This window comes from Neurospora hispaniola (genome assembly GCF_033458365.1).
Source record: "Neurospora hispaniola strain FGSC 10403 chromosome Unknown B0T23scaffold_4, whole genome shotgun sequence".
NCBI classification, from domain to species: Eukaryota; Fungi; Ascomycota; class Sordariomycetes; order Sordariales; family Sordariaceae; genus Neurospora; species Neurospora hispaniola.
In genome coordinates, this window is record NW_026944409.1 from 1,357,416 (window position 1) to 1,382,154 (window position 24,739).

At 44.4% G+C, this 24,739-nt stretch overlaps 6 protein-coding genes across 6 annotated transcripts; 4 read left to right on the top strand and 2 right to left on the bottom strand.

Moving 5' to 3' along the window:
• Positions 1-1,782, top strand: B0T23DRAFT_379424 (RNA ligase/cyclic nucleotide phosphodiesterase). Its single transcript, XM_062837147.1, has 3 exons — positions 1-389; positions 485-728; positions 805-1,782. The coding sequence occupies exons 1-3, from the start codon at positions 114-116 to the stop codon at positions 1,356-1,358; spliced, it is 1,074 nt and encodes a 357-aa protein (XP_062692775.1). The 5' UTR covers positions 1-113; the 3' UTR covers positions 1,359-1,782.
• Positions 1,783-2,210: 428 nt separating this feature from the next.
• B0T23DRAFT_315536 (uncharacterized protein) lies at positions 2,211-6,620 on the top strand (the record flags this gene model as incomplete). Its single annotated transcript, XM_062834862.1, has 3 exons — positions 2,211-4,039; positions 4,169-6,378; positions 6,466-6,620. The coding sequence occupies 3 exons, from the start codon at positions 2,211-2,213 to the stop codon at positions 6,618-6,620; spliced, it is 4,194 nt and encodes a 1,397-aa protein (XP_062692776.1).
• A 694-nt stretch (positions 6,621-7,314) lies between these two features.
• B0T23DRAFT_316278 (40 kDa peptidyl-prolyl cis-trans isomerase) lies at positions 7,315-8,514 on the bottom strand (the record flags this gene model as incomplete). The annotated part of the gene is made up of 2 exons (XM_062834922.1): positions 7,315-8,081; positions 8,154-8,514. The coding sequence occupies 2 exons, from the start codon at positions 8,512-8,514 to the stop codon at positions 7,315-7,317; spliced, it is 1,128 nt and encodes a 375-aa protein (XP_062692777.1).
• Positions 8,515-9,428: 914 nt separating this feature from the next.
• Positions 9,429-11,000, bottom strand: B0T23DRAFT_379428 (D-Tyr tRNAtyr deacylase-like domain-containing protein). Its single transcript, XM_062837148.1, has 6 exons — positions 10,738-11,000; positions 10,462-10,677; positions 10,212-10,390; positions 10,102-10,144; positions 9,851-10,044; positions 9,429-9,795 (listed from the first exon to the last, which is right to left on the bottom strand). Exons 2-6 carry the CDS (start codon positions 10,574-10,576, stop codon positions 9,658-9,660), a joined length of 669 nt encoding a protein of 222 aa, XP_062692778.1. The 5' UTR covers positions 10,577-10,677; positions 10,738-11,000; the 3' UTR covers positions 9,429-9,657.
• B0T23DRAFT_441910 (uncharacterized protein) lies at positions 10,613-11,518 on the top strand (the record flags this gene model as incomplete). The annotated part of the gene is given in 3 exon segments (XM_062840797.1): positions 10,613-10,663; positions 10,677-10,680; positions 10,756-11,518. 3 exon segments carry the CDS (start codon positions 10,613-10,615, stop codon positions 11,292-11,294), a joined length of 594 nt encoding a protein of 197 aa, XP_062692779.1. The 3' UTR covers positions 11,295-11,518.
• On the top strand, positions 11,444-13,857 carry B0T23DRAFT_441926 (Not1 N-terminal domain, CCR4-Not complex component-domain-containing protein; the record flags this gene model as incomplete). Its single annotated transcript, XM_062840798.1, has 3 exons — positions 11,444-11,998; positions 12,081-13,738; positions 13,797-13,857. The coding sequence occupies exons 1-3, from the start codon at positions 11,744-11,746 to the stop codon at positions 13,855-13,857; spliced, it is 1,974 nt and encodes a 657-aa protein (XP_062692780.1). The 5' UTR covers positions 11,444-11,743.
• Between the last annotated feature and the right edge of the window lie 10,882 nt (positions 13,858-24,739).

Sequence of the window (24,739 nt, forward strand, 5' to 3'; positions counted from 1 at the left end):
GGTACTTGGTGTTGTAGTATTTACGAATAATCTACCTTGGTGTACTAAAAAGGGTTTGTAGAGCTGAAGATAGGTTATGGAAGGAGTGCCCAATAGTACTGTATCGACCGTTTATGACATATGTTGTCCTTTCAGTACCGACCACTAAAAAAAAGGGCTGGCACATGTTCAACATTACACACCTACTCACCGTGCAGTTTGGGCACTCGGCTGGGAAAAAAGCTGCATTCGTCATCTGCTTCGGCCCCTTTCGTCCTAGCAAACACACAATGAAGCCCGTGATCGAATCAGTCGATGCAATAAGCAAGCTCGAACACCTCTCTGGTGTCAAGATCAGGCCAGGAGAGAACCCATATGATGCCCTCATACAGATTTGCAATGACCATCCCGTAGGTGCCTCGGTTGATGCTCTCTCCCTCCATGCCAAGGGGGAAAAGTTGCGGGTGTTTGAAGCTCTACTCACCACTCCGCGCTCAACGTCCAGGCCGAGATACAATCGTTGTATGCCAGTCATCGACTGACACGGAATCTCCAACAACAACAGCAGTTCTTGTCAGCCGACTTCAAGGAACTGATTGTCGACCCTGTATTATTTCGGCTCGAAAGACCGTCGGTCCAGCCTGGATTCCGAGACCCACGACACTGTCTTGTCGTCTGGGCAAGACCACCAGAGCACATTTTGAAACTGGCTTCCCATTTGCAAACCCTTCTCCAGAAGGCGGCTCCTAGTGCGTCAGCCACTCTCCCTTGCTGCTTGCCCCGGGTCTGCGCGTATCGTGGAATGACTGATGGGATGCGACCTAGATTTATGGCTCATGCCTACGCACCGTATGCACATGACGACACTTGAGCTGGCGCACTCGCAGACCTCGGACGAGATTGCGAGCCTTGCGTCGTCGATACGGCCGGCGATACCGCTGTTGACGAACCTGACGTTTCTGCATCGGGTCCGGTTGGTGAGACCCATGATATCCTACGATCTCTCGGCCATTGCCGTGTCGTTCGTCCCGGCAGCCGAGGAGCATGATGGGTACACGTACCACCATCTCCGCAGAGACCTGTTCGAGGCAGTGAAGAAGACCGGGGTTGAGGTCAGGTCGCGGTACGTGGTTCCTAGCGCTCATATCACGCTCGGGCGATATCTCGACCAAGAGGATCACGCAACACCTCTGGCGCGGCAAAGCTGGATTCGGGCGATAAAAGAGATCAATGAATGGCTGGAGACCCAAGTGTGGGACGCTGTCGACGGCGAGTTCATGGGGGAGTGGATTGTCGGTCAGGAGAAGGGGCTTGAAGTGCGGGACGGCACGCTATGGTATGGAGGTGGTCGCACCATCATGGCGGGAGAAGGATTCTAAGTTGACTCATGTTGGAACGGTTGGGACTGTTGGTAATACTACCTATATTTTGTTTCTTGGTTCCCCGCCCTCACTGTACCCCCGCTGTTGCCTGTTATGGTGCATAGTTGGTGCACAGTGAACAAAGTTTATGCTGCTGAGGTAGCGAGCGATCTCCATGTATCTACTATATGCCGCCCAAAGGCATGTTATGGTTTGTTGTACGGCTGCCATATCTACAATCCCTATTTGCCGACCCCATTGCCCATGCAATCAACACCAGATTCTCATCTCAAGTTTGGACTTGGTGTCATTCATGACGTTGCTGGGGTGGACCTCGTCACTGCTGCCAAGGGTGGAGACGTAGTGCCGTACCTGGGTAGGCAGCTAGGCTCGTCCCTACACTAGTTCTGTATTGCCAGTATGTACCCGCCTAACCCCGTCCCCGGGCCTGCTCTGCCCCTAAACCCCACCCTTCCCACCCCCCCAAAAAAGCTTCAGTACCCTGGCTCGCCTGGGCCGACGAGAATACCTCTGGAAGGGTCCAAGGCGGGCAGGATTCAGGTCAGATTCCACGCAGGAGAGCGGCTCTGCCATATTGGATACCTGGTATGATGCATTGCCAACCTGCATTCGTCTGGCCCTGAGGTGTGTCTATCTGCGGTCCATCGATACGATACTCGCCGCCGACGTCGCTGTCGACGTCTCCAAGTCCCATCCTCGAGGGGCTCCAGCCTGAACAGCGGAGCAAGACGAGGCCGGCGCTGCTGTCCTATTTCCAGATGGTTTGCGACGTCGCATTCCCCTTCGTTTCTGCATTGTACACAAGTCTCCCGGCCAGGACTTGCTCGTGGGACCACGGTTGCGGCAGCAATGGAAGGGAGGCACCCGGTTGTGCTGGGAAGTGCTGGAGGCAGCGGTAGCGGTCGTGGTGACAGTGTAGGGAGCCAACCAAGTCCCGGCCTACAGGGCCCCAGTGACCGTGACCGCAACCGTACCTCTAGCCATGATCGCACCTCCGTCCCTGTCCTTGCGGACGCTTCAGCATTCTCCCGAGACGGCGGAGTCACCGCGCCGCTTTCGGTACCTGACCGCTCGGTTCAGAACACAGCGCAGGACTCGGCCACGATCACGGTCAAGGCCGCGGTCAAGGCCACGACCCTCCCTTTTGCTGTCGAGTCCGCCCCTGTGCTTGCTCTGGCCAAAATGCCAGCTAGCTTCTCCTCCTTCTCACTCGCCCCCTCACCCTCACCCTCCCCCTCACCTTCACCTTCATTCACAGCCACAGCCACAACCACATTCACCTCCACCGATAACGGCAGCAGCAGCGGCAGCGGTAATGATAACTTCCGCCCCGCCGCCCGCCCTGCCGCCACCGTCAGAGCCGCCACCCCGGAGCCGGCTGAGGTTACGTTCGATATGTCTGCACCCAGCGGCAATGCGGACTCCGCAGCCCTGCCACAGCGGCCCGGCTCATTTCCCTCCATCTCTCCCGAAACCTCGCCCCGGTCTATGCCCGGTGCTGCCGGCCCTGTGATGAGTAAGACGGCGCCTGCACCCATTCCGGTTGGCAGCCCATCTGGTCCCGTCACTGCAACTCCGTCCAGCCTCCCCACGCGACGCCAGGGCATGGTGTTTGGAGAGGGTCTGGCCGGCTCTCTCGACAGCGCCTCGTCAAGTCCACCGTCACGGCCGTCCTTGTCGAATTTTCGCCCCAGGACCCATACTTTGGACAGTGCCTTCCGGCAGCAACTTGTGACCGAGAACCGTCACCGCATCGGTTCAGTCTCATCGTCCGGCTCGGTGGCTGTCGTAGATGACTCGAGGCCTCTGCCCCAGCCGCACTTCAACTCGTATGGGTCGTCAGACACTCACCACGTGGCAGCTGCGGCTGGACACAAGGAGAGAAAACTGTCAACGGCGAGGACCCGGCTCACCAAAAAACCTGCCGCCTCCCAACCACCTTCTCCCTTCTCATCACCTCAGCCGTCAGTTGACTCCTTGCCGTTGCCTGTCCCTACGCGGGATGCCAACAATGTCTTGCTCTTGATGAAAAACCTGTGCGGAAGGATGCGCGGAGAGGCTCAGTACCTGAAAGACATGGGAGGCCTATGGTATGGTGGTATATGTTATATAGATGAGGAGAAGGGGAGCTTAGTGAGCGACTCGGGAGAGGGTAGCTCTTCTTCTTCTATCTCCCTTTTGATACCGGATCTTCGTGGATGTCGTGTACTTCCGCTCAGTCGGATGGAGAGAGGCGGCCGGCCGTCGCTGGAGATCACCAGTCCACATCTCAATCTCAGCATCATCTTGTGCCCTTCAGCGGTAGAAGAGTATGATCTGTGGCTGGCTGCCCTGCTGTGTTGGCAGCAGCTGCGGCCTTCCGGCACCAAGAACACCATGACAAGATCAGGGAGCAGCGTTGCTCTGCCACCGCTGAGGAGCGAGATGCAGCGTCGGGCCTCCTCTTCCGGCCTACGGGAGGCTACCGTCATCAAGGTCGGCAGAGTGATGCTCTGGGACAAAGGCCTCGCCACCTCCCCACGGGCCATTGTCAAACGTCCCTCTGCGCGAGACTTGCAAATACCGCACATGGCCTGGAAACGTGTTTCTTGCATACTGTCAGACAACGGCGAACTCAAACTCATGACAGAGCACGATGTCTCGCTTCTGGCCATGATCGAATTGTCTCAGCTGTCCAGGTCAGCTATACAGCAGCTGGACAAGACAGTGCTAAACGAAAACTACTGTATAGGTATCTTTCCCATCTACTCCCCTACATCCACTCAACTGTCAATTTTGCGCCCAGTATATATATCGTTGGAGTCTAGGCTGCTTTTCGAGGCTTGGTTCGCCCTTCTCAGAGCCTTTGCGGTGCCTGATCTATATGGGCTCGATCCAACAAGCCGAGGACGTGTATACGAGGTGACCAACCTCAACTCAGCACCCAAAGGAGAAGTTTTCAGAGTCGAAAAAACAGTCAAGGTTAGAGTCACCGAGGCAAGGCTACGGAGCCGAGCATCTGCTCAAGAGGGAAACCTGACGGAGCGCCAAAACAAAAGTTTTGCAGACCCAGACACTACCGTCGGTAATTACTTCGCCGAGGTCATACTGGATGGCGAGGTTCGAGGCCGGACATCAATCAAATTCAACACCAAGAACCCCTTTTGGCGAGAGGATTGCGAATTTACGGATCTTCCTCCCTCCTTACCTTACCTATCGGTGGTTCTAAAACGGATCGTGGGCAATACCGAAAGCTTCAGTCACCAGCTTCAGGCCACTCTTGGCTTGCCCAAAACAGGCCAGCTGAGCGAGGCGTTGTGCGGTGCTGTCGACATCCCTTTGCATCTTCTGGAGCGTGGAAAAGATCATGAGCAGTGGCTCCAGGTGTATGACGCACGACAGCAGTCGATTGGAACAATGCTTCTCAAGGTGCACCATGAAGAGGTCGTCGTGTTGCAATCCAGAGAATATCAGCCTCTTTCGGAGCTCCTACACCGCTTTGGGTCAGGGCTGACGACACAAATAGCTGACGTGATGCCTGGAAACCTACGGAAGCTCGCAGAAATATTCGTCAATATATTCCAGGTTTCTGGAAAGGCAACAGAGTGGCTGGTGACCTTGGTAGAGGAAGAAATTGACGCGATAGGGAGCCAAACTGCCAGCAAGCAATCGCGGTTCAACCAGCGGCTGATGTCAAATGACTCGATCGCTTCCACGGACAAAATGTGGCAGACGGTTCAGGACATGAGCAGGACGCTCCCGGGCGAGGCGAGCTTGCTGTTCAGGGGAAACTCATTGTTGACACAGGCCTTTGAAATTTACATGCGACGCTTAGGCAAAGAATATCTGGAGGAGACTCTGGCAGAAAAGATACGTGACATCAACGAGCTCGACCTTGATTGCGAAGTTGACCCGAGTAGGATGCAGAACGGCGATGATATTCAACAACATTGGGCGAAGCTAATTGAGCTGACCAGCGCTGTCTGGCGCTGTATCGCATCGTCCGCGCATCGTTTGCCGTCGGAGATCCGTCACGTACTGAAATATATACGGGCTGTTGCAGAGGATCGCTATGGCCACTTTCACCGCACTGCTACTGCAGTTTATACTTCGGTGTCCGGATTTCTCTTCCTCCGCTTCCTCTGCCCAGCTATCCTTAACCCAAAACTTTTCGGCCTCTTGCGCGACCACCCCAAACCGCGTGCACAACGCACCCTGACTCTCATCGCCAAGACCATCCAGGCTCTAGCCAACCTCAACATCTCCAGCAAGAAGGAGACATGGATGGAGCCAATGACTGAGTTTCTCCAAAAACAGCGCCAGCCATTCAAGGATTTTGCTGACGCCGTGTGCGCCATTCCGGCCGAAAGTACCAGCACCAGCGTGCCTGCTCCCTACTCGACCCCCCTAACGATTCTGGGCCGCTTATCACCCCTCGCTCGCGAGGGTTTCCCTTCGCTCCCTTACCTGGTCGATCATGCGCGTAACTTTGCGGCTTTAGCCAAACTGTGGGCTAAAGTCCATCCCGAGTCAGACTGGGACTCTTCCAACTGCGAAGGCGACCTACTTCATTTCCATCGTCTATGCACTACGCTCCACCAACGCGCAATGCATTGCTTCTCGCACATGGAGACTCGCCGAAGCGCTGGTGAAACTACCAGCAGGCCACCGGATGAGCGGCTTCGTCTCTCTGATGCACTGGACAACTTGAGTTATGGCGATGTCCTCGGTTTGTCTGCGCACGGCAACGCTACTGGGATCTTCTGGATAGACGGTGGGAGCATAGCGCCCGGCTCCTCAGGTAGTGAGATGGATGGGCCTGTTATGGGAGGTGGCAGCAGCAGCAGCATTAGCAGCAGGGACATAAGGAACGCCTCGAGCGCTATACGGCAAGGTTCTAAGAGCAGCGAGCAGCTGTCGTCCATGCCGGGCGGAAGTGTGAAGGGGCTGCGCAATGGAATGCAGGCACCACGAAAATTCCTTACAGGATTTATTCGCAAGACAAGAACGGCTTCACCCGAGTTTGGCAACGGAGGTAGTCCTGGTCACGGGTTCATCACGGGGACGATGGTGCCTGAAGCAGGCAGTACGTCGGCAGTTGCATCGGCATCTGCCACTGCTGCAGGTAAAGAGAATGGCCGAGAGCGGGACCGAGGCGCGGAACGAGAGAAAGACGGTAAAGAAAAGCATCCAGGCAAAGACGCCAGGGCGTCTTCAGGTAAATCCCAAGGGGATCGCCATCACACGGCTCACCAACACTGGCACGAGAAGGGAATTTGAAATGACTTGATATAGAAGCACCAATGGTTGTTGGCACATGCTTGCTTTGGAAGGCTTTGGAAACCCGGGTCTGAGAATGGGGGCAACGGCTCCCGTACAAAGGGACGTACATTGACGATTATGCCTACGATATGGAATGCGAGTCTTCAGACAGGGTATCAGACTGAGCGCTCATTCTTTTCTCTATTCTTCCCCAAATAATTCTTGTTTAGCTGTTTGATTACTGTCTTTAGCAACGATCATGATGATCATGGCCCATTCTCTGAGGGCATGCTGGCTATTGACATGGTGGACTATCCGGCAGCACCAACCGCCGAATACGTACCTATGCCTCCAGATCTGAATCGGAGGGGTCGAGGTTGTCTGCTGTTGCTGGGGATGCGTCACGGAGGAAAACTGCTGTGCCTACAAAAGCGGTGAAGTGGCCTAAAAACACATTCTATCTCGTGAGGCTGTGAAGACTCTGGTGACTGGTCGAAACACACTGCCTTTAAGAGTCCATGTTCCAGCCTTTACACAGCTTGAACTCCCCAAACGCCAATGTGGATATCATTAGGTGTTGTATGTAATTGGACCTTGATGCCAACCCGCTCAATGCCGATTCCTCCTTTTGTAGATACCCTCTAACCAGAGGAGCACTTCAACCACACACAAACGTTCAAAATAATCTCAAGTCGCCATTGCCTCAACTTGATCAGGAGAAGAACTTTTTGTAGGCAGCCTTTTCCTTCGCCATTCTAGCCGCGGCAGCCTTCTTGACAGCGGCCAGCTCGTTAACAATGGCGCCATCTTCAGGCGCTAGCTTCTTGGCCTCCTCCAGACTCGTCAGGGCGCTGTCCTCGTCCTTGATGCGCACCTGGGCGTAACCCCTACGGTATAGAGCCTTGGCCCTGTCCTTGTCTGAGATAGTGGCAACAGCAAGTGCGCTGTCGGCGCTGCGAATGCACTCGTCCCAAGCGCTCAGCTTCATGTTCATGAGAGCCGCATTGCTGTTCAGCGAGACGCGCAGGGCGTCCAGCTTTTGCTTTGTGTCAGCCGGCTCATTGTCAAGCTCGGGATCCTCGTTCAGATAGCGCAGACCCTTCTGGTATTTGTCGAGGGCCACAGGGAGGTCGCCGGCCTTGAAAGCCTTGTTACCAAAGTCCTTGCAGTCTGTCGCAATCTTGAGGATCTTGGAGGCAGAGAGAGGCTGGCCGTCAGTGGCTTCGTCCTCGGGGAAGTCCTCGTATTCGTCGCCGTAGGCGTCGGCAGTCTTTGTGTCAGCGCTCACAGCAGCGTCGCCACTAAGCTCGCCGCAGTCGGCAATGACGGCGTCCTTGGTCGGCTTGTCGCCCTGGGTCTTCAGGTTCTCAATTTGTCTGACGACTGACTTGCCGCTCAGCACCTCGCCAAAGACGACGTGTTTGCCATCGAGATGTGGGGTAGGAACGGTGGTGACGAAGAACTGAGAGCCGTTGGTACCTGCAGGACAGCGTCAGTAAAAGACCGGAACCGCAAAGTGATGGCCGTCAGGTAAACGACGTTGCAACATACCGGGTCCAGCGTTGGCCATGGATAGGAGGAATGGACGGTCGTGCTTCAACTGGAAATTTTCGTCCTCGAACTTTGCGCCGTAGATGGACTCGCCACCAGTGCCGTTTCCAGCGGTGAAGTCACCACCCTGGATCATAAACTGCTTGATGACACGGTGGAACGTGGAACCCTTGTAGTGTAGCGGCTTGCCCAACTTGCCAACACCCTTCTCGCCGGTGCACAAAGCGCGGAAGTTCTCGGCCGTCTTAGGGACAATGTCATTATAAAGCTCGAAAACAATGCGGCCGGCTGCCTTCCCGCCGATGGTGATGTCGAAAAAGACGCGGCTGCGAGCCTGCTTGACGTCGTCGGTAGAAGACATGGTTGGCTTGAATCTAGGAATCAGGATTTCAAGAGATCTTGGTACGAGTCTAAGCTGTACGTAAACTAAACCAGCTCAGTTAGCATATATAGCTCAGACAACTACGGTGGAAGCAAATTATTTGTCCATGGCACAAATCGTAAACAGGGAGGGAGGAAGATGGCAAACAGTTTGGAAGTCGTGATGTCCACAGAGCGAGCGCAAATAGAAGCTAACTTACCTGTCCAAACCAGCTACTATTCTGACTATGACGAAGGAACTGGGGCGGACAATATGTAGCACAACTGCACGTTGCGAACAAGACTACACAGAGAAAGGGCGTCTGGTAGACTGGTTGAAATAAGTATGGGAGTCGCTATCGGTGATGATTTCGTCTCAGGGTTCAACAAGCTGGGTGCAGGGCGGGGTGAATTGGTTTCGTGAACATTCGAGAATGGTGGGGTAGCGATGTGCTTTAGCTCCCGTCCCATTTCCCTCTTCTCGTCTGATATCCGCTTTGTACCCAAAGGTACCTGATTCCACTCGCCAAGGCATACAAGTACGGAGTACATAGGTACTTTACTTGCAGCGGCAGCGGCTAAAGCAGCCGAGGCTCCACCAGTAGTATGTATCTTCAAGATGCAGCCCGTAGGGGTCCATACCCGACACTATGTACAGTCGTGACCCCTGAAACTGCATGTAATTCAGACCTGGAAATCCTATGCACTAAATGGCATATATGCAGTATCTGGACGCGGGGTTAGGCCAAAATAGCTAATTCAGACCTGGAAATCCTATGCACTAACTAGCATATATGCAGTATGTGGAGGATGCAGTTTCAGGGGTCACGACTGTAGTGCAAAGGCAGATGCCGCAGTGTACCAGTAGGTACCTAGAGATGAGAGCGGGAAGGGTTCTACCGTGACATCTCTTGTGGGCTGTGGCATCGAAGAAGAACAGCGACATGCGGCAAGTACACTGGTCTGAGCACACTTTTACAACCCAACTATCAACCTCTAGTCTAAACTCTACGTCTAGCAGATCATCTTTCCCGGCTCTACATTTGGCAATTACATCGACCCCTTCTTAGGTCCATCTCGCAATCCTCAACCACTTTATTACCTAGACTTGATTAGTCAAACCATGCACCTTGTCTGCCGTCGCTTAGTCGTCTTCCACGGCCCCTTGTTGTGGCTGCGTTTGCTGCTTCTGGCTAAGCTTTTGGTCTTCCTTCTTCTTCTTCTGCTGCTGCTGCTGCTGCTGCTGCTGTGCTGCCGGCGTGGCCGATACCTCGAGGGTGACCTACTGTCAAGTTAATAAGGCCCTTGGCATACTAGTGCAGTGTTGGATTGCTCACCGGTCCATCATTAACCAAGGCAACCTGCATCATAGCCTGGAAAACACCGTTTTTAACCTTTTCTGCTTTATAGCCTTCCTGAACCTTCTTGTAAAACAGGTCATACAAGGTCTTGGCCTCATCAGGGCCTAGGGCTCCGTGGAAGTCGGGCTTGCTGCCCTTCTTGGTGGAAGCAAGCAAGGTGAACTGAGAGACTACATCATGTTAGTCTTGCAGTGAGAGTTTAACCAATCCGGCAAGATATCACGCACCACACAATACCTCGCCGCCGATGTCTTGGACATTCTTCTTCCACTGTGGTTTGCCGGCCGTTAGAAATAGTTCCCTCAGTCCATGCGTATTATGTGAGCAAGTGTCGTACCCGGCCTCCTAATTCATCATCCCACAGTTTCAACTTGATTACTTTGGATGCCAAAGCCTCAGCCTCCTTTACCGTGTCGCCGGGAGCAACAGCCGCCAAAACGAGAATGCCTTGGCCAATAGAGGAGACCAATTGGTTGTCGACCGTGACAGAGGCTGAGAGCACGCGCTGGAGAATTGCTGCATGTGCTACGTTAGTCATCTATGCACGCAATGAACAACTTGAGAGACGGGAATTTGGCTATACGGACCTTTCATTTTCCGTTCTTTTGTTTCGATGTGAATGGAACAGTTAGCTGATGAATTCTTGATCGATAAATATGCAAAGACCCATGAGGTGAAGACTCGGTCTTCCAATGCCTCCATCTCGGCGAACAGCGCTCCCGTCCCATCTCCACAAAAATGGCCTTGAAGAACCAGCGCTGCTGCAGAGTGCCTCAATACCAGGTCCTTGTTTGATTGTTAGCTAGGTACTGTTAACCCCCATAGAAAAGGACGTGGAGCAAGAACCGCGCTAACAATTAAACCAGGGTTGATGTATACAGTGCCTGCCTGCCCGCTGGGTGTCTACCTCCAGGGGGTAGGAGTACCCTTGCCCCCGCCGGGCACCTTCCATACCTCTACGTTGTACACTATTACAGTTCTGGCAGTAGTGTGTTACCTTCCATTTTTACAGCCAGAACAGGAAGAGAGGCCCAAGGGAGGACCCCCCAAACAGTTCTGTATCGTGGTACACCCGCACCACCTACGGACAGGGCAGGCAGACCTACAGTGGGCAGTAATACTCAAGGTCAGTACCAGCCTCGGCAGGATCGCCATACCTCTCTCTACCTATCATCTCTCTTCGCCGAATCTGCAAAACCAGTGCAAACCTCTGGTCCTGATTCTCTCCCAAACCACAAATCCGTCTCGGATCATTTATCGACGACGACGACGCCGACCACGCCAGGCAATCACCAAACTGGGGATCGCCATCGAGCACCACCGCCACCATATTGACATCAACATCCGTACTACTACTACTCTTCCTCCTCCTCCTCCTGCTCCTCCTCCTCCTCCTACTACTACTACCGTTACTCCTTAATCAGAGGTGATTCAGTCCACCCGTTGCCTGTTGCCGTTGCCGTTGCCCGTTGCCCGTGACGCCCTCTGTCCGGTTGGCCTCGCGACAGCTGGTAGCCTCGGCGCATTGCCCAACAACATACCTCTACATAATATTCATTGATTCACCATCCAGTGGCACACAAGTCCAAGTCCCATTCAAGTCGATCTCGCTTGGTCCCGCCAGCTAACCGAGGAAGCTTCCGAAAATCAGCTCACCTCACGTCGTCTCCCCTTCCGGCGACGGCTCAACGCCCTGAGAACGTCGCCTAGCGCTACTGTTACAGTAGCCCCGTAGCTTCTGGTCGCGTGGGGCCTAAACATCCCGAAATCATCACACCAACACATTGCACCACCGGCACCCACCCCGCACCCACCGCCCACTCCGACATCTCATCCTGTATTTGAGTTTGCGAGAAACAGTCTGACACGATGGCGGCCCGAAAGCTCGCGCAAGAAGTTGACAAGTGTTTTAAGAAGGTGGCAGAAGGCGTGCAGGAGTTCGAGGCCATCTACGAAAAGATTGAGCAGTCCAACAACCCCGCGCAAAAGGACAAGCTTGAGGACAACCTGAAACGAGAAATCAAGAAGCTGCAAAGGCTTCGAGACCAGATCAAGACATGGGCCGCAAGCAACGACATCAAGGACAAGGCTCCTTTACTTGAGCATAGGCGCCTGATAGAGACGGTTCGTATCCCTGCTGGTTGCTGAGCATGGACTTTCCTCCGTGTGGCGCCGTGAACACCCCAAAGCTCACCGGTATTTCTAGCAAATGGAAAAGTTTAAGGCCGTAGAAAAGGCCATGAAGACCAAAGCGTATTCCAAGGAAGGTCTGTCGGCTGCGGCGAAGCTAGACCCCAAAGAGCAAGCCAAGTTGGAAGCAGGCGAGTTCCTCAGCCAAATGGTCGACGAGCTCGAACAGCAGATTGAAACTCTCGAGGCCGAGAGTGAGTCAATACAAGCCACCATGAAGAGGGGCAAGGGACATGGCGCCAAGGCCGACCGGATAAGCGAAATCGAGCGCATCATTGAACGACACAAATGGCATCAGGGGAAGCTGGAGCTAATTCGGCGATCTTTGGAGAACGGCGGCGTCGAGACCGAGCAAGTGAACGAGCTGGAAGAAAGCATCAGATACTACGTTACCGATGGCATGAATGAGGATTTCATGGACGACGAGGGTATTTACGATGACCTGAACCTGGAAGAAGAAGAGGATGCCTACGGAATGAATGTCGACAACGACAAGGGATCCTCACAGGATGCCCAGTCAATCCAGGACGAGCCCGAGCCCGAGCCCAAGCCGGCGAGCGTACCGGCGGCGAAACAACGTACCCCGGCCGATACAGTTGCAGCATCATCGATACGACGCTCTTCTGCGCAGTTGAAGTCGCCACTACCGACGTTGGCGACGGTCCACAACAATACAATGCCAAGCATTAGCAATACACCGGCGAGCAATGTGTCCATGAAACCGGCATCACTGCCCACGAGGCCGGCCGAGGGCCTAAAATATGCCAGTGCAGCAGCCGCGGCAGCCGCCAGCGATAAGAGTGGTGTAGGAATCGCGCCCCTGCCCCCGCCGCCAACAACCAACTCTTCGCTACCGGCATCACAACACGTCAAGACCAGCGCAGCAAACTCCCCTAGCGTTGCAACGGTGCAGCCTGTTGCCCAGGAGAGGATAGTAAATGCGGTACCCCCGGCTGTTGGCGGGTCGATTACAAATACTCCGGTACCGAGCAAGACTGAACCGGCCAAGAACGTGTCTTCTCGTGACAAGGTATCGGCACCAGTCCCAGCTGCCACAGCAACGACTTCCAAAGCAACACCGGAACCAGAAGCCGTGAAGACCCAGCCCAAAGGTCGGAATAGTCCACATCCATGCCGGAGCTCGCGTACTAACGTGTGTATAGTACCCCAAACGAACGGTGCAAGCAATGGTATCAAGCCCATCGAAGAAGTGGAAGAAGAGGAGTCGATTTACCATCTACCAGCGTCCTTGCAGGACCTGATCGAGTCATATGAGGTTACCAAGAAGTGCCCAGCATCTGTGGATGCGCTTGCCACGCAGAGGATGCATGCGGCGGCGGTAGCGAACAAGCCGAGTGCTCTCGACACTGAGCTACCACGACCCTACTACCCCGATGTTAGGTACCACACGCACAACCAGTTCCCGCAGGAGCCCCTGGCCATATTCGAAGACCCCCGTCTCTACCAGCGGATTGATCCGGACACCCTCTTTTACGTCTTTTACTACAAACAGGGAACTTACCAGCAGTACCTCGCCGCCAAGGCACTGAAAGACCAAAGTTGGAGGTTTCACAAACAGTACCAGACGTGGTTCCAGCGACACGAAGAACCAAAATCGATCACGGAGGAATTCGAACAAGGAACCTATCGTTTCTTTGACTACGAGAGCACATGGTATGGCATAGCCCCATAATGAAGCGCCCCTGACCCCATGGTTGACACCCACATCCAGGATGAATCGCAGGAAGGCCGACTTCAAATTTACCTACAAGTTCCTTGAGGACGAAGTATGAGGAGATCTTGCTACGCGTGGCCCGGGATAAAGCTGGCGTACTCACCGCTTAGGTTTGCCATCGTCAGCGCTATAACCGTGGTAAGAGCATTTGCGCACAACCGGGGTGCTCGCTTTTCCTTGAGCTTGGGAATAGGGATATGATAGGTTATGGCAGGCTTTGGCGCGAGTTGTAAGCTTGTAACCCATCTTCGGTGAAGCCTACCGACTTCTTGGTATCCCGAGGTGGAGCGTCATTAGCTTTTGGTGATCACAGTACAGCGGTACAAGCTTTCATCTACCACGTCAGCGTCACCTTACCTTCCTTGATAGATTCAGGCTTGTAATTCTTTCTTGTGTGAATCAAGGCTCGTCGGTTCGCTGTCTACCTGTCGTTTGGGAGACTTTGAGCTCGAGATTTGCTGAGAACAAGATCTTTCCAAGTACTTCTGTCTGCAAAGAGATAAGAGGTAGCACATTGCCTCAACTGCCGAGCTACAAAGGTGCAGAAGCTTTGAAAGGGGGGATACAGCCCCGGAGCGTAAGAGTGTACCTGGTTTAGGGTAAAGGTTGTTTTTTTTTGGCCATCAAAACCTCCAAAGATGATCATGCACCCGCCCCGTGAATGATGATGAGGCAGAGACTCGAGTTACCTTACGACGGACTAGCCAGTTATCAGTCTAGACAAATCTCAATAAGACAAGAGCCAACCGTTCCATATCTGGAGAACAAAGCCAACCTAGTCATTTGGGCACTGGACTGGCACTATCTCTTTACCTATGTCGTGCAATATGTGTTACTCGGGCATGCCGACGCTTGCGTCAAGCCGCACCATTCCTGCCCTTTGAATATCCCTCATTGAGTGAATGAAATGGGTGGCGCCCTGGTATTACAGCCTTGCTATGTTAACTGCACTTGGTGGCTGGCATGGCACCCACAATCGACACTCGTTGATATTCGACTTTTCTGCCTTGATGTCGTGCAGGAAGGGCACTTGCTGTCGAAAAAGGAATGCCACAAGTGGGCGGATTGTCACGTGGAGGCTCGGCCGCTGCCAAACGGAAAGTACAGATCTGAAGGGTACCTGCTTACTAGGTATATAATGGTGAAGATGTCTTTCCTCTTGTTGTGTACTGTATGTGGTAATCGGTGACAGCTACTAAGTATGGTAGTAGGCACACTTGCTTCGCCATATTGCTGCGAATAGGAACTGCCCTATTGGTGATGGTCTGGGTGATTTGCAACTCTGACGTCGCTCTGCTTTCCGAATATGGTACGAGGACATGGACAATGTACTGCTAAACGACTATCGATTGTCAGGTCACAGATGGGAGTTACCGTTAAGTGTACAATACATGAGGAGCCAGTCTTTGACTTCGTGATACTGGACATATATGGCTGCAACGAATGGCTGCAACGAACAGGGCTTTTGTCTAAACCTCCTCGTATCTTTCTTCTGACCGCGCCAGACTCTGTTTCCCTTTCGCTTTGGCAGCAGTGTGGGCACATCTCCTTGGCCTGGTAACCTCACACTCCGATAACCATTCAGAGAGCCTTGTCGACCATATTATCCACCGCCACTTACGGGAAAAGGCTGCTAACAGCCTACGCAATGAAGCAAGAGTATCGTTAGAACAAAACGAACCCTGATTTGAAGTAGCTGTGTTCGGTACGGGCACTCAGTCATGTTCGTCTAGGTCGTATCTGGGTGTAAGTTAGGAAGACAAGGGCAGCGTTCTCAAATTGGGTTAACCAGGTCTTGTAGAACGCCGACACCTCAGGCTCCGTAGGACTAGGTTAAACGATGGAATATGGCAGTGCAATGCATGTCCAGGTCAGCACCCCCTCGTATTGTTGATTCAACGGTGAGTGCGTGGTAATCGATAGTCCCGCTTCACTTCAACAGGCCGTAGGAAAGCCATGGCTGTTATCTGTAGGCTGGTAAAAAGGAGGATTTAGAGCATTTTCTACACATATTTAAATCCCTTTGTGCTTTGCAATCACGGTGTCAGTCCCCGCTTTTAGCCTCGAAATACACACACATACAGTCTTTTATCAAAGGAGTCTGAACTTCAATCCTTAATAGTATATGCATATTGAGTTGCGCGGAGGTGAAAATCACGCTCCTTATAGTACTTGATAAGGCGAATCCAACGGTGGTCTTATTTCTTTTTTCTCTCCAAAACGCGTCGAAATCTTGCAAATATTCAAAAAATTATACAAATTTGATAATGAAGATGAAAGTGGAGACTAATACTATAATTACAATAATCCACTTTTTACAACATTTTAAAGGGAAAAAAGAGTTAGAAGTTTAATTATTAAAATCTCAATACGTATTAGAAATAGAAAGAAAAAAGACTACTATTAAATTCGCCTTATTAAGTACTATAAAGAACGTAATTTTCGTTACAGGGCTAGCCTGTGACTGTCATCTGGTCGCGGCATCACCACGGCTATGGTTAGTCTCAGTTCTCAGACCCACTTAACCTCCAAAACCCACCCCACCCCACCCGTTTTTACGGTAGCAGGTCTGAGCGGGTTTTGGGTTTTTTGGCCGTCGGCTGCAGAATAATAACCAACTATTAATATATATAATAAATCCAGCAAAATTAATATAAATGGGTAGAAATACCCTTTATATAGAGCTTTTTATTCTGATTCTAATGGTAGTTTTAGTTTTCTTCTACGATCAATATTCATCGAGATGCAAGGCTTTGAACTTAAAGGCTTTTACCCCCTTAAGGTTGTATTACCTCAACGGATAGTCTATGCTTTATGAAAGTAGTATTATTAGAATCGTCTTATTAGGGCCATCCTTAACGTATATTTAATTTTTTTATTACCCTAAAAATAAGGCTAGAAATAAAATAAATCTAAAAGTTGAAAAATGGAATATTACCCCCTCGAGGTTGCATTACTTTAATGGGTGGTCCGTACATTATAGAAATGGTACCATTAGAATCGTCTCATTGAGGCCATCCTCAACGTATTTCTTTTCTTACTATACGATTTATTCTGACCTTCAAAATAAGGAGTGTCTAAAGGTTCTAAAGCAACTATAGCCGACGAAAGTTTACCTTTGAAGTTGCATTACTATAATGGGTGGTACGAGCTTTATAAAAATTATATATTTAGAAAGAGCTCAAAAAGAGTATTTTCCAAGTATATTATTCTCATTTCTACTATTTTTCTTTATTTTACTAGGAAGGAATATATAAAGTTGAAATCTGAAGTTTATTGTTATAGGGCTAGCGCTTAGGATTAAAGACTCGGTTTTACTAAGTCTACTAAAGCGGGTCGGTCGTATCGATAAGGATGCGAGCCTCCTAATTGGTCGGATTTATATATTTGCCTAGCCTGTACGCCCGGTTATAAAACCTTCTTTCGATTATACCCTTCTAGTATAGTCTTCCCTTATTCTCTTTATTAAATATAGTATTTCAACCTTATACGACTGTTCGTTGTGTAATACTCTGGTAGACCTGTTATATTATATTTGACTTTCTTTTTAAGTTAATACCTGTTACGGTTCGCTGGGTTTGTTTAGAACTCTAAATATCCATTAATATAATTAATAATATTAAAATAAGAAAGCGAAATGTAAAAAGAAAGTAGGCGGCCGTTGGCCGGCCTAGATAAGGGTCCTTTTATACAAGGTCCTTAGTTTGAGTGAGGCCCACCCTAGCTTGTAGGGCGGGCGCCCCACTTCTGGGCAGCCGTCTGCTAATAGCAGCCGACTGGCCTGTACTTCGACTATGGCACTGGCTGTGCCCTGGCTGTGGTATTGGGTATGCCCAATACCCTACTCTATTAGCTAATCGTATATATCCGGTAATAAATCCCGGCTTATATATAAAAAGACTATTACCCTTAGTAGTGCCTCAGTCCTTCTTTCTAGTATTCCTCCGAGTAGCTTTTTTATTAAAGTCCTTCTTTATATAACCTTTATATCTATCTTAATATTTAACAATTAGGCGGAGAGTATTCTTAAATTATTCCTTAGTTTACTATTTATTATTTTTATTACTATACCCTTTCTATTTAATTTAATACTTTATTTGTCCTCCTCTTAATTCTTTATAATTTATTAATCTCTCTACTTTATACTATAGCTTTAATTCTAATTTTAAATCTTTTTAAAAATCTTTAACGGATCCCGGAAGCAAAGGAACGCATCGGAAAGGATCTTCCTTATAGGGAGCTCGCTTAAAGTAAATAATTGAAATAACTAGGTAAATCCCCTTTATAATATAAGGGAGTTCTAATTTAAATATTAGCTCTCTAACCTTCTTCATAACCTTAAATAGGCCGATATATTATTAGGAAAATTTTCGAGATAGGCGGTTTTATAAGTAGTACCTATAATATAATTTTAGGAAGATTTTATTACTAATTTTAATATTTACCGGTTTACGGCCGGAATTGTAAAACCGTTTAACTTTAGCGGCCGTAAAATCTATAGCGAACTTAACTTTATTACAAATATAATTTCAAAGTATAGGGACATATTCTTATAAGGAAAGGTTATTAAGGAATTTTATAGGGCCTCGCAAGCGATAACTAAAAAGGTATTCGTACAGGGATACTTTAATAGTATTAATATAAGCGTTATTAAAATTCCATTATAAAAATAGTAATAATACTAACTAATTATTATTAGGGTAATTAAATATATAAAAATAGATAGTAATTTCAATACTTTAATTTTTCTATTTTAAAGCACCATCTCCTTAGGGGTAGTAAACTATTATTATTAATAATCGAATCCCTAATATTTACTACATCCCTTATCAAAAATTAAAAGTAAATTTTTTATTTTAATTAGAAATAATTCCTAATAAGAATCCCTAATCTAATAAAATAAAGGATTATATAAACACCGTCCCCTATTCTTCTACAATATATATTAAATATCCTAAGATTAGTAAAGATCGTTTAAATATTATATTAATAATAGGTATTAAAACGTTAAAAACGTTATAACTAAATAATTTCTAAAGAAAATTTTTCATTAATATTATTAATAATCTAATAATAAAATCAATAATTATTATTCGTATAGGGAGGGTATTATTGAATTTTGGCCGGATAAATTGAAATTATCCTATAGGAGGGGACCGGTTAGTTTGGTTCAAGTTATAAAATAAGTAATTTTAAACGTACTATTTAACAAAGTATATTTTATTAATAATAGAAAAGCCTTTTAAATCGTAGAATATTCTATTTTGGCCAAAATAGTGTTTTTTATTGTATATAAATTCTAAAATTTTCATACACAAATATAGGGGACGTATAGTATTTTTGCGCCGTCTAATTAATTTATATAAATTATACTGTCGATTATGAAGAAGGGGTAGCTAGGGTAATAGAAAAATATAATATTCTCATTATTAAATTAGAAATCCTATAAATCGGTAATAACCGTAGCATACTTCTTATCCTTATAATAGGCTATTATAAATTAGTTCTTCAATTCTTTATTTAGGACGGCTTCAGTAATAGTGAATTATACTTAATTAATTACCAACTAAATATTATCGAGTACTAAGATACCTTCGGGTCGTAGTTAAATATTATTGATAATTTAGAACCGGCTTAATGCATTAGGTACGAGATTTAACTTACTTAATAAATAATATACTTTAATATTATATTAGGATAGGTAGATAAATATATTCATTAAATATTAATTATCCCTATTTATAAAATTCGTACGTAAGGATTTCCATTCTATAATACCCTTTATTACCAAATGATCTATAAGGATAATAACCGTTTTATTATAGGAATAAATACGTATATAGAATCTCTTTATAGTTTGAATTAAATAAATAATTCTAAATTCGGACGGATTGTATTTTATTTTAGTATTAATTAAATACTTATTTAAAAAGAGAATTAGTAAAATTTAATTTATAAGAATATACGCGCTAAGTTCCTAAATATAATTATTTTTTAAATAAAAGAATATTACCCTAAAACTTTTTTTAATAGAGCTATTAATTTAGAGGAAGGCTTATTTATCGGGGTTTAAATAGTAAAATATAGCCCTACTATAAATTTCGGTTTAAATTACTTTAAACAAAATTACTTCGTCTCTTATAAGTATAAACCTTATATATATATAATATATTACCCGCTTAGTAAGCTTACCGTTAACGACTATACCTTCTATACGCCCTACTATTAAGAATTAAACTTTTCTATACTATAATAATTCGGAAAATTAAATATAATAGGGTATTGGGTATTATAGGAATTTTAATACTCTTAAATACTATTCGAATACCTTTAATTATTTTAGGAAGATAAATTTTTTAAATATTTTAATTCGCTATTAAATATTCTAAAGTCCTAGACTGTCAATTCGAAAGTCTAATAATTTAACGTTAAGGTAACCTAAGAATAATTTTTTTAGAAAATAGCGAAATATTGTAGAAAATAAATAAATTAAAGATAATTATTAAATAATTAACATAGTCCTCCTACATATTAAAAATAATAATAATATTATTAATATACATATAGTAATAGTTTTTATAATTGTAAAGGAGTTAGTCTATAAATTTCTATATATACGTAGACGTATTTAGGAATCCTATTTAAATAATTATTAGTACTTGAAAACTTCTATAGGTAATAAAAATCAATTAATCTTAATAGGATAACTATATTCTAAATTAATAAAAGAAAACTATTACGTTAATCATAGTAACAAAACGTTTACTTCATATAAATACAATAACCTCGTTTTATAAAGGGAGGGGGTAATTATCAGGTATAATAAGGCTATTAATAACCTTTATATTAATAACCGGTCGCCCTTTCTATTTCCTATCCCTTATTTTTCTCTAAACTATGAATATTAGGTATATAAATAATATTGCCCGAATAATTTATTATATTTTCCCTTACTTATATAATGTATCAAAAACCTCGTTAATAATAGGCTATTCTTTTTTACTTAATAAATATATTTTTATAACTACCTTTTGATTCTACTAGCTTTCTACTAGCGGTATATATATATATTCTTCCTCGGGTATATTTACTAATCCTCCTTTCTTCTATAATAATAGAAAGAATTTTACTAGGTCTTCCAAAATTCGGGTATATTCTTTATTAACTGTATAAATATAAATATTTTCTTCCGTTATTAGTTTTGGCCCGTTTATATAGATACCTAGGGTTAAATATTTTTCTAGTACGGTCGGAAGGCCTAGTAGCCGAGTTTCCTTTAATTCGGGGGTAGAGTATTAATTATATATAATTATTTCAATAGTAAGGGTAAAATCTATTTCGAAATTTATTAGAAGAACGTAATTAGCTATAACGTACTTAATAGCCTCGTCGATAGTAATTATAAAATCTTTATCTAGAATATTAAATACTTAAATAAAAAAGGCGGCGGTCTCAATTTTATTCTAATCGCTAGCGAAGTATCTACTATCTTTATATTCCTTAATATAACCAATATACTATTTTCTAGGAATTATATAAACCCTTTATATAGAATTTTTAAATAAGACTAACCTTAGGGATTTATAATCGATTACTATATTTACCGTACTATTATTACTTAAATTAAATATAAAACTTTAGCTTTTAAGTAGGAGTTTATAATATACGATTATTATAGCCTCCTCCCCGGATTATAAAATAGTCTTCTTTAGAATAGTAACTTTTCTTACATATTTTATAAAATAGCGCTAAATATTGAAAGGAACTATTAATAGGCCTATATTAGGGAAGGTAATATATTTAGTATTATAATTAATATCTATTTATTGGGGGTAAAGGAGAGAATTTACTAATAAGAAATTTAGTTATAATTTATTTATTACTTAACTGGCTATTCGGATTTTAATTAAGCTAGTTCTACCTTCGATTATTCCTTCGAAATAGAATATAAAGGTCGCCTATTTAATAAATTTTAAAGATTTACTATTAATTCCCCAAATTTTAGTAGCGTATTTTATTAAAATTAAATATTTAAAGGTCGATAAAAAATCCTTACCAATAATTATCTTAACGGCGCCCGGGTCTATATATATTCTAATTTCACTAACCTCAAGCAAGGCTCTAACTATAATACAAAGATAAATATAGTTAAATAGCGGGCTTTTTAAATTTTTCTTATCTTTATAAATTAATATTTTATATATAAGTAGTCCAATAGCGGAAGAAAATACTTTCTAGGAAATAGGATATTTATAACCCACTTTAATATCTTTATACAAATTGATATACTTAAATAAAGCATTTCAAAAAGGAAAGACCTCTATATAATAAATATATATTCGAAATAAGGGGGCTATTAATAAGGGGGCGTAGGGTTATTTATATATTAGGTATAATTTTATATAATAGTATTTTACTTTTATTAATAGGAATTCCTTGTAATAGCGGGAATACTTTAATTTACTATTACAATCTATATTTATTGTATAAAATACGCTAGTACTATTACTCAAATCTAATTTTCCTAATAAAATAGAGATATCGCTAATATAAACTACCTAATTATCCTCCGAATTCCTAGCCTCCTTACTACTCAATTCGTTAACATAGTAAGCCCCATCCTTTCGATTATTATAATAATTATAATCGCTATATTAATCGTAATTATTACGGCGGTTTCGGTTATTGTATTAATTCTAATTATTATATTAATTATAATCGTTATATCGGTTATAATTATTATAGTAATCGCCGTTATTACGCCGGTCGCAATCTTTACACCTATTATTCTAATTACTATAGCTATTACGGTTTTAATTATACTAATTAATAGGAATAACTACTTCAACTTTCACCGCAGCACCAATAATCTTTTAACGAATATAAGGGTATCATTCACGTATAATTACTAATAGAACTACCTTAGTATTTTCAATTTCTATAAAATATTCGGCGAAGGTCCCCTTTTTAATAGATAGATTAAAATCTTATTTAATTTTTAAATTTATATTAATCCAAATCTAAACTATAACACTATACCAATTCTTACCGGTCCGATAGAAAAATACCTATTATATAAATATAACAGAATTTACACTAAATAAGCTAAAATAGAGTATTTTTATTTTATGTAATATTTTTAAATTTAAGGCGGTCTTTAATAAACTTCCTAATTGTAGTAACTAAATTAGGTAGGAAATGTTCGACTAATACTTTAAGAACGGGTTCGAGGCCGTTTCTATATAAGTACTAATACCTTACGGGATTAATTTTATTACTCTACTATAATATAATTAAACTACTAAATAAAATAGAAAAGTACTATATAATTTACTTTTCAATTTTAATAATGGTATCCTTATCCTTAAGGGACAATAGGAGGTATTTATAAAAAAGGAATACGTCTATATAAATTAGAATTTTATTATTAGTAATAATACTAATATTATTAGAGTCTATATAGAAAGGGATAAATTATTTAAAATCCTTACACTTGAATTTGAAATTAGATTTCTAGAAATAGGAAGAATATCCGGTATTGACCGTACCTATATAATAATAGCCGTCTTCGAGGGTATTTTTTGTTGGGCTTACTATATATATTATATAATATTATATATATATAACGGATTTACGGGTCTATCTTATACCTTACGGGTATAAGCAATTATATATAGGTAATATATAATATATATATATACCCAGTATTTTTGGTTGATTTTTATCAATTTTATTCGATTTTATATATACGTGGTTGAAATTCCAGTATATAACCCTAACCCTCGTAGAGGGTGGTTGAGGCTCTGCACTGGTCGTTGAGGCTCTGTATATTGGCTTCTAGAAGTGGCTTCTGAAAGTGGCTTCCAGAAACTTAGGAATGCCCAGCTCCAGAAAACGGCCTAGGAATAAAAGAAAGCCTTAGAATGCCCAGCTTCCGAAAGCGGCCTAAGTAAACAAAGGATTTTGGAATTCCCATTCCTGGGCCATTCCTCAACAAAAACAAACAAACAGACCGTTTCCGGAATCTTTAGAAGCCAACGAATTCGATAACGAAATCGGCCAGTCCGTAGGACAACCGATTAGTTTAGAAAGTCTATAAGAAGGAAACTTTCCCTCAAGGAAGAAGCCTTCTTTCTTCTCTATAATTACTCTTCTATATCTTTACTAATATAAAGGCTACACACACAAACTGCATACCGTTCTACTCGTCTTTAACTCCTCTACCCATCTATAGCTAAAGAACTTTTAATTTCCAACAAAGCCTCCATCTTTTTCCACAAAGAAGAAAAAGACTATTTCTTTCTTTTCTTCCACCCTCACGGCTTCTCCTTTTAGGATATAGTCGGCAATGAAAAAGGCCTTCGAATATTTTTAAATATATTTCCACTATATCACGGCACTATATAATATGGTCCCGTCCTTCTCGGCATTCTGCTACTATAATCTAACCGTCCTTTAATTAACTCTATTGAATTTCTATTTAATTTATATATATAGTTTAGGAGTAAAATTTTCGCTATTCTCTTCTAATCTTCTCCTCTTTATATAATATTATATCTTCTCTAAATTCTTCCCTAATCGGCATTATAATAATATATTATACCTTTTCTATTAAATTAATAGCCTAATACCCTCCTTATCGTTTTACTTCAATTTATTTTAAAATTAATACTAACCTCTCCTAATCCCCTAATTCTAATTTTATTATACTATATATATAACCTAATTATATTTTGCTAAAATTCCCCCTTAAAAAACGTTCTAAACCGACAATTTTACTTTTACTACTATATTCTATTACCGTTATACTATATACCTTAACTATTTATAATACTTTACCTCCTTTTCTTTATACAATATACTATTAATATTCTATTACTAAAACCCCCGTACTAAATTATAAATAACTTTATAAATTTATTAAATACGCCTACCCCTAA

What these genes read in the sequence shown, in the direction of transcription:
- B0T23DRAFT_379424 (XM_062837147.1), top strand. Translation starts at nt 114, where the DNA reads ATGACATATGTTGTCCTTTCAGTACCGACCACTAAAAAAAAGGGCTGG. An exon ending in AGATTTGCAATGACCATCCC is followed by an intron (nt 390 to 484) that starts GTAGGTGCCTCG and finishes CTCAACGTCCAG; the next exon opens with GCCGAGATACAATCGTTGTA. An exon ending in TCTCCAGAAGGCGGCTCCTA is followed by an intron (nt 729 to 804) that starts GTGCGTCAGCCA and finishes GATGCGACCTAG; the next exon opens with ATTTATGGCTCATGCCTACG.
- B0T23DRAFT_379428 (XM_062837148.1), bottom strand. Translation starts at nt 10,576, where the DNA reads ATGGAGGCATTGGAAGACCGAGTCTTCACCTCATGGGTCTTTGCATAT. An exon ending in CGGCGGCGAGGTATTGTGTG is followed by an intron (nt 10,045 to 10,101) that starts GTGCGTGATATC and finishes AACATGATGTAG; the next exon opens with TCTCTCAGTTCACCTTGCTT. An exon ending in CCTTGGTTAATGATGGACCG is followed by an intron (nt 9,796 to 9,850) that starts GTGAGCAATCCA and finishes ACTTGACAGTAG; the next exon opens with GTCACCCTCGAGGTATCGGC.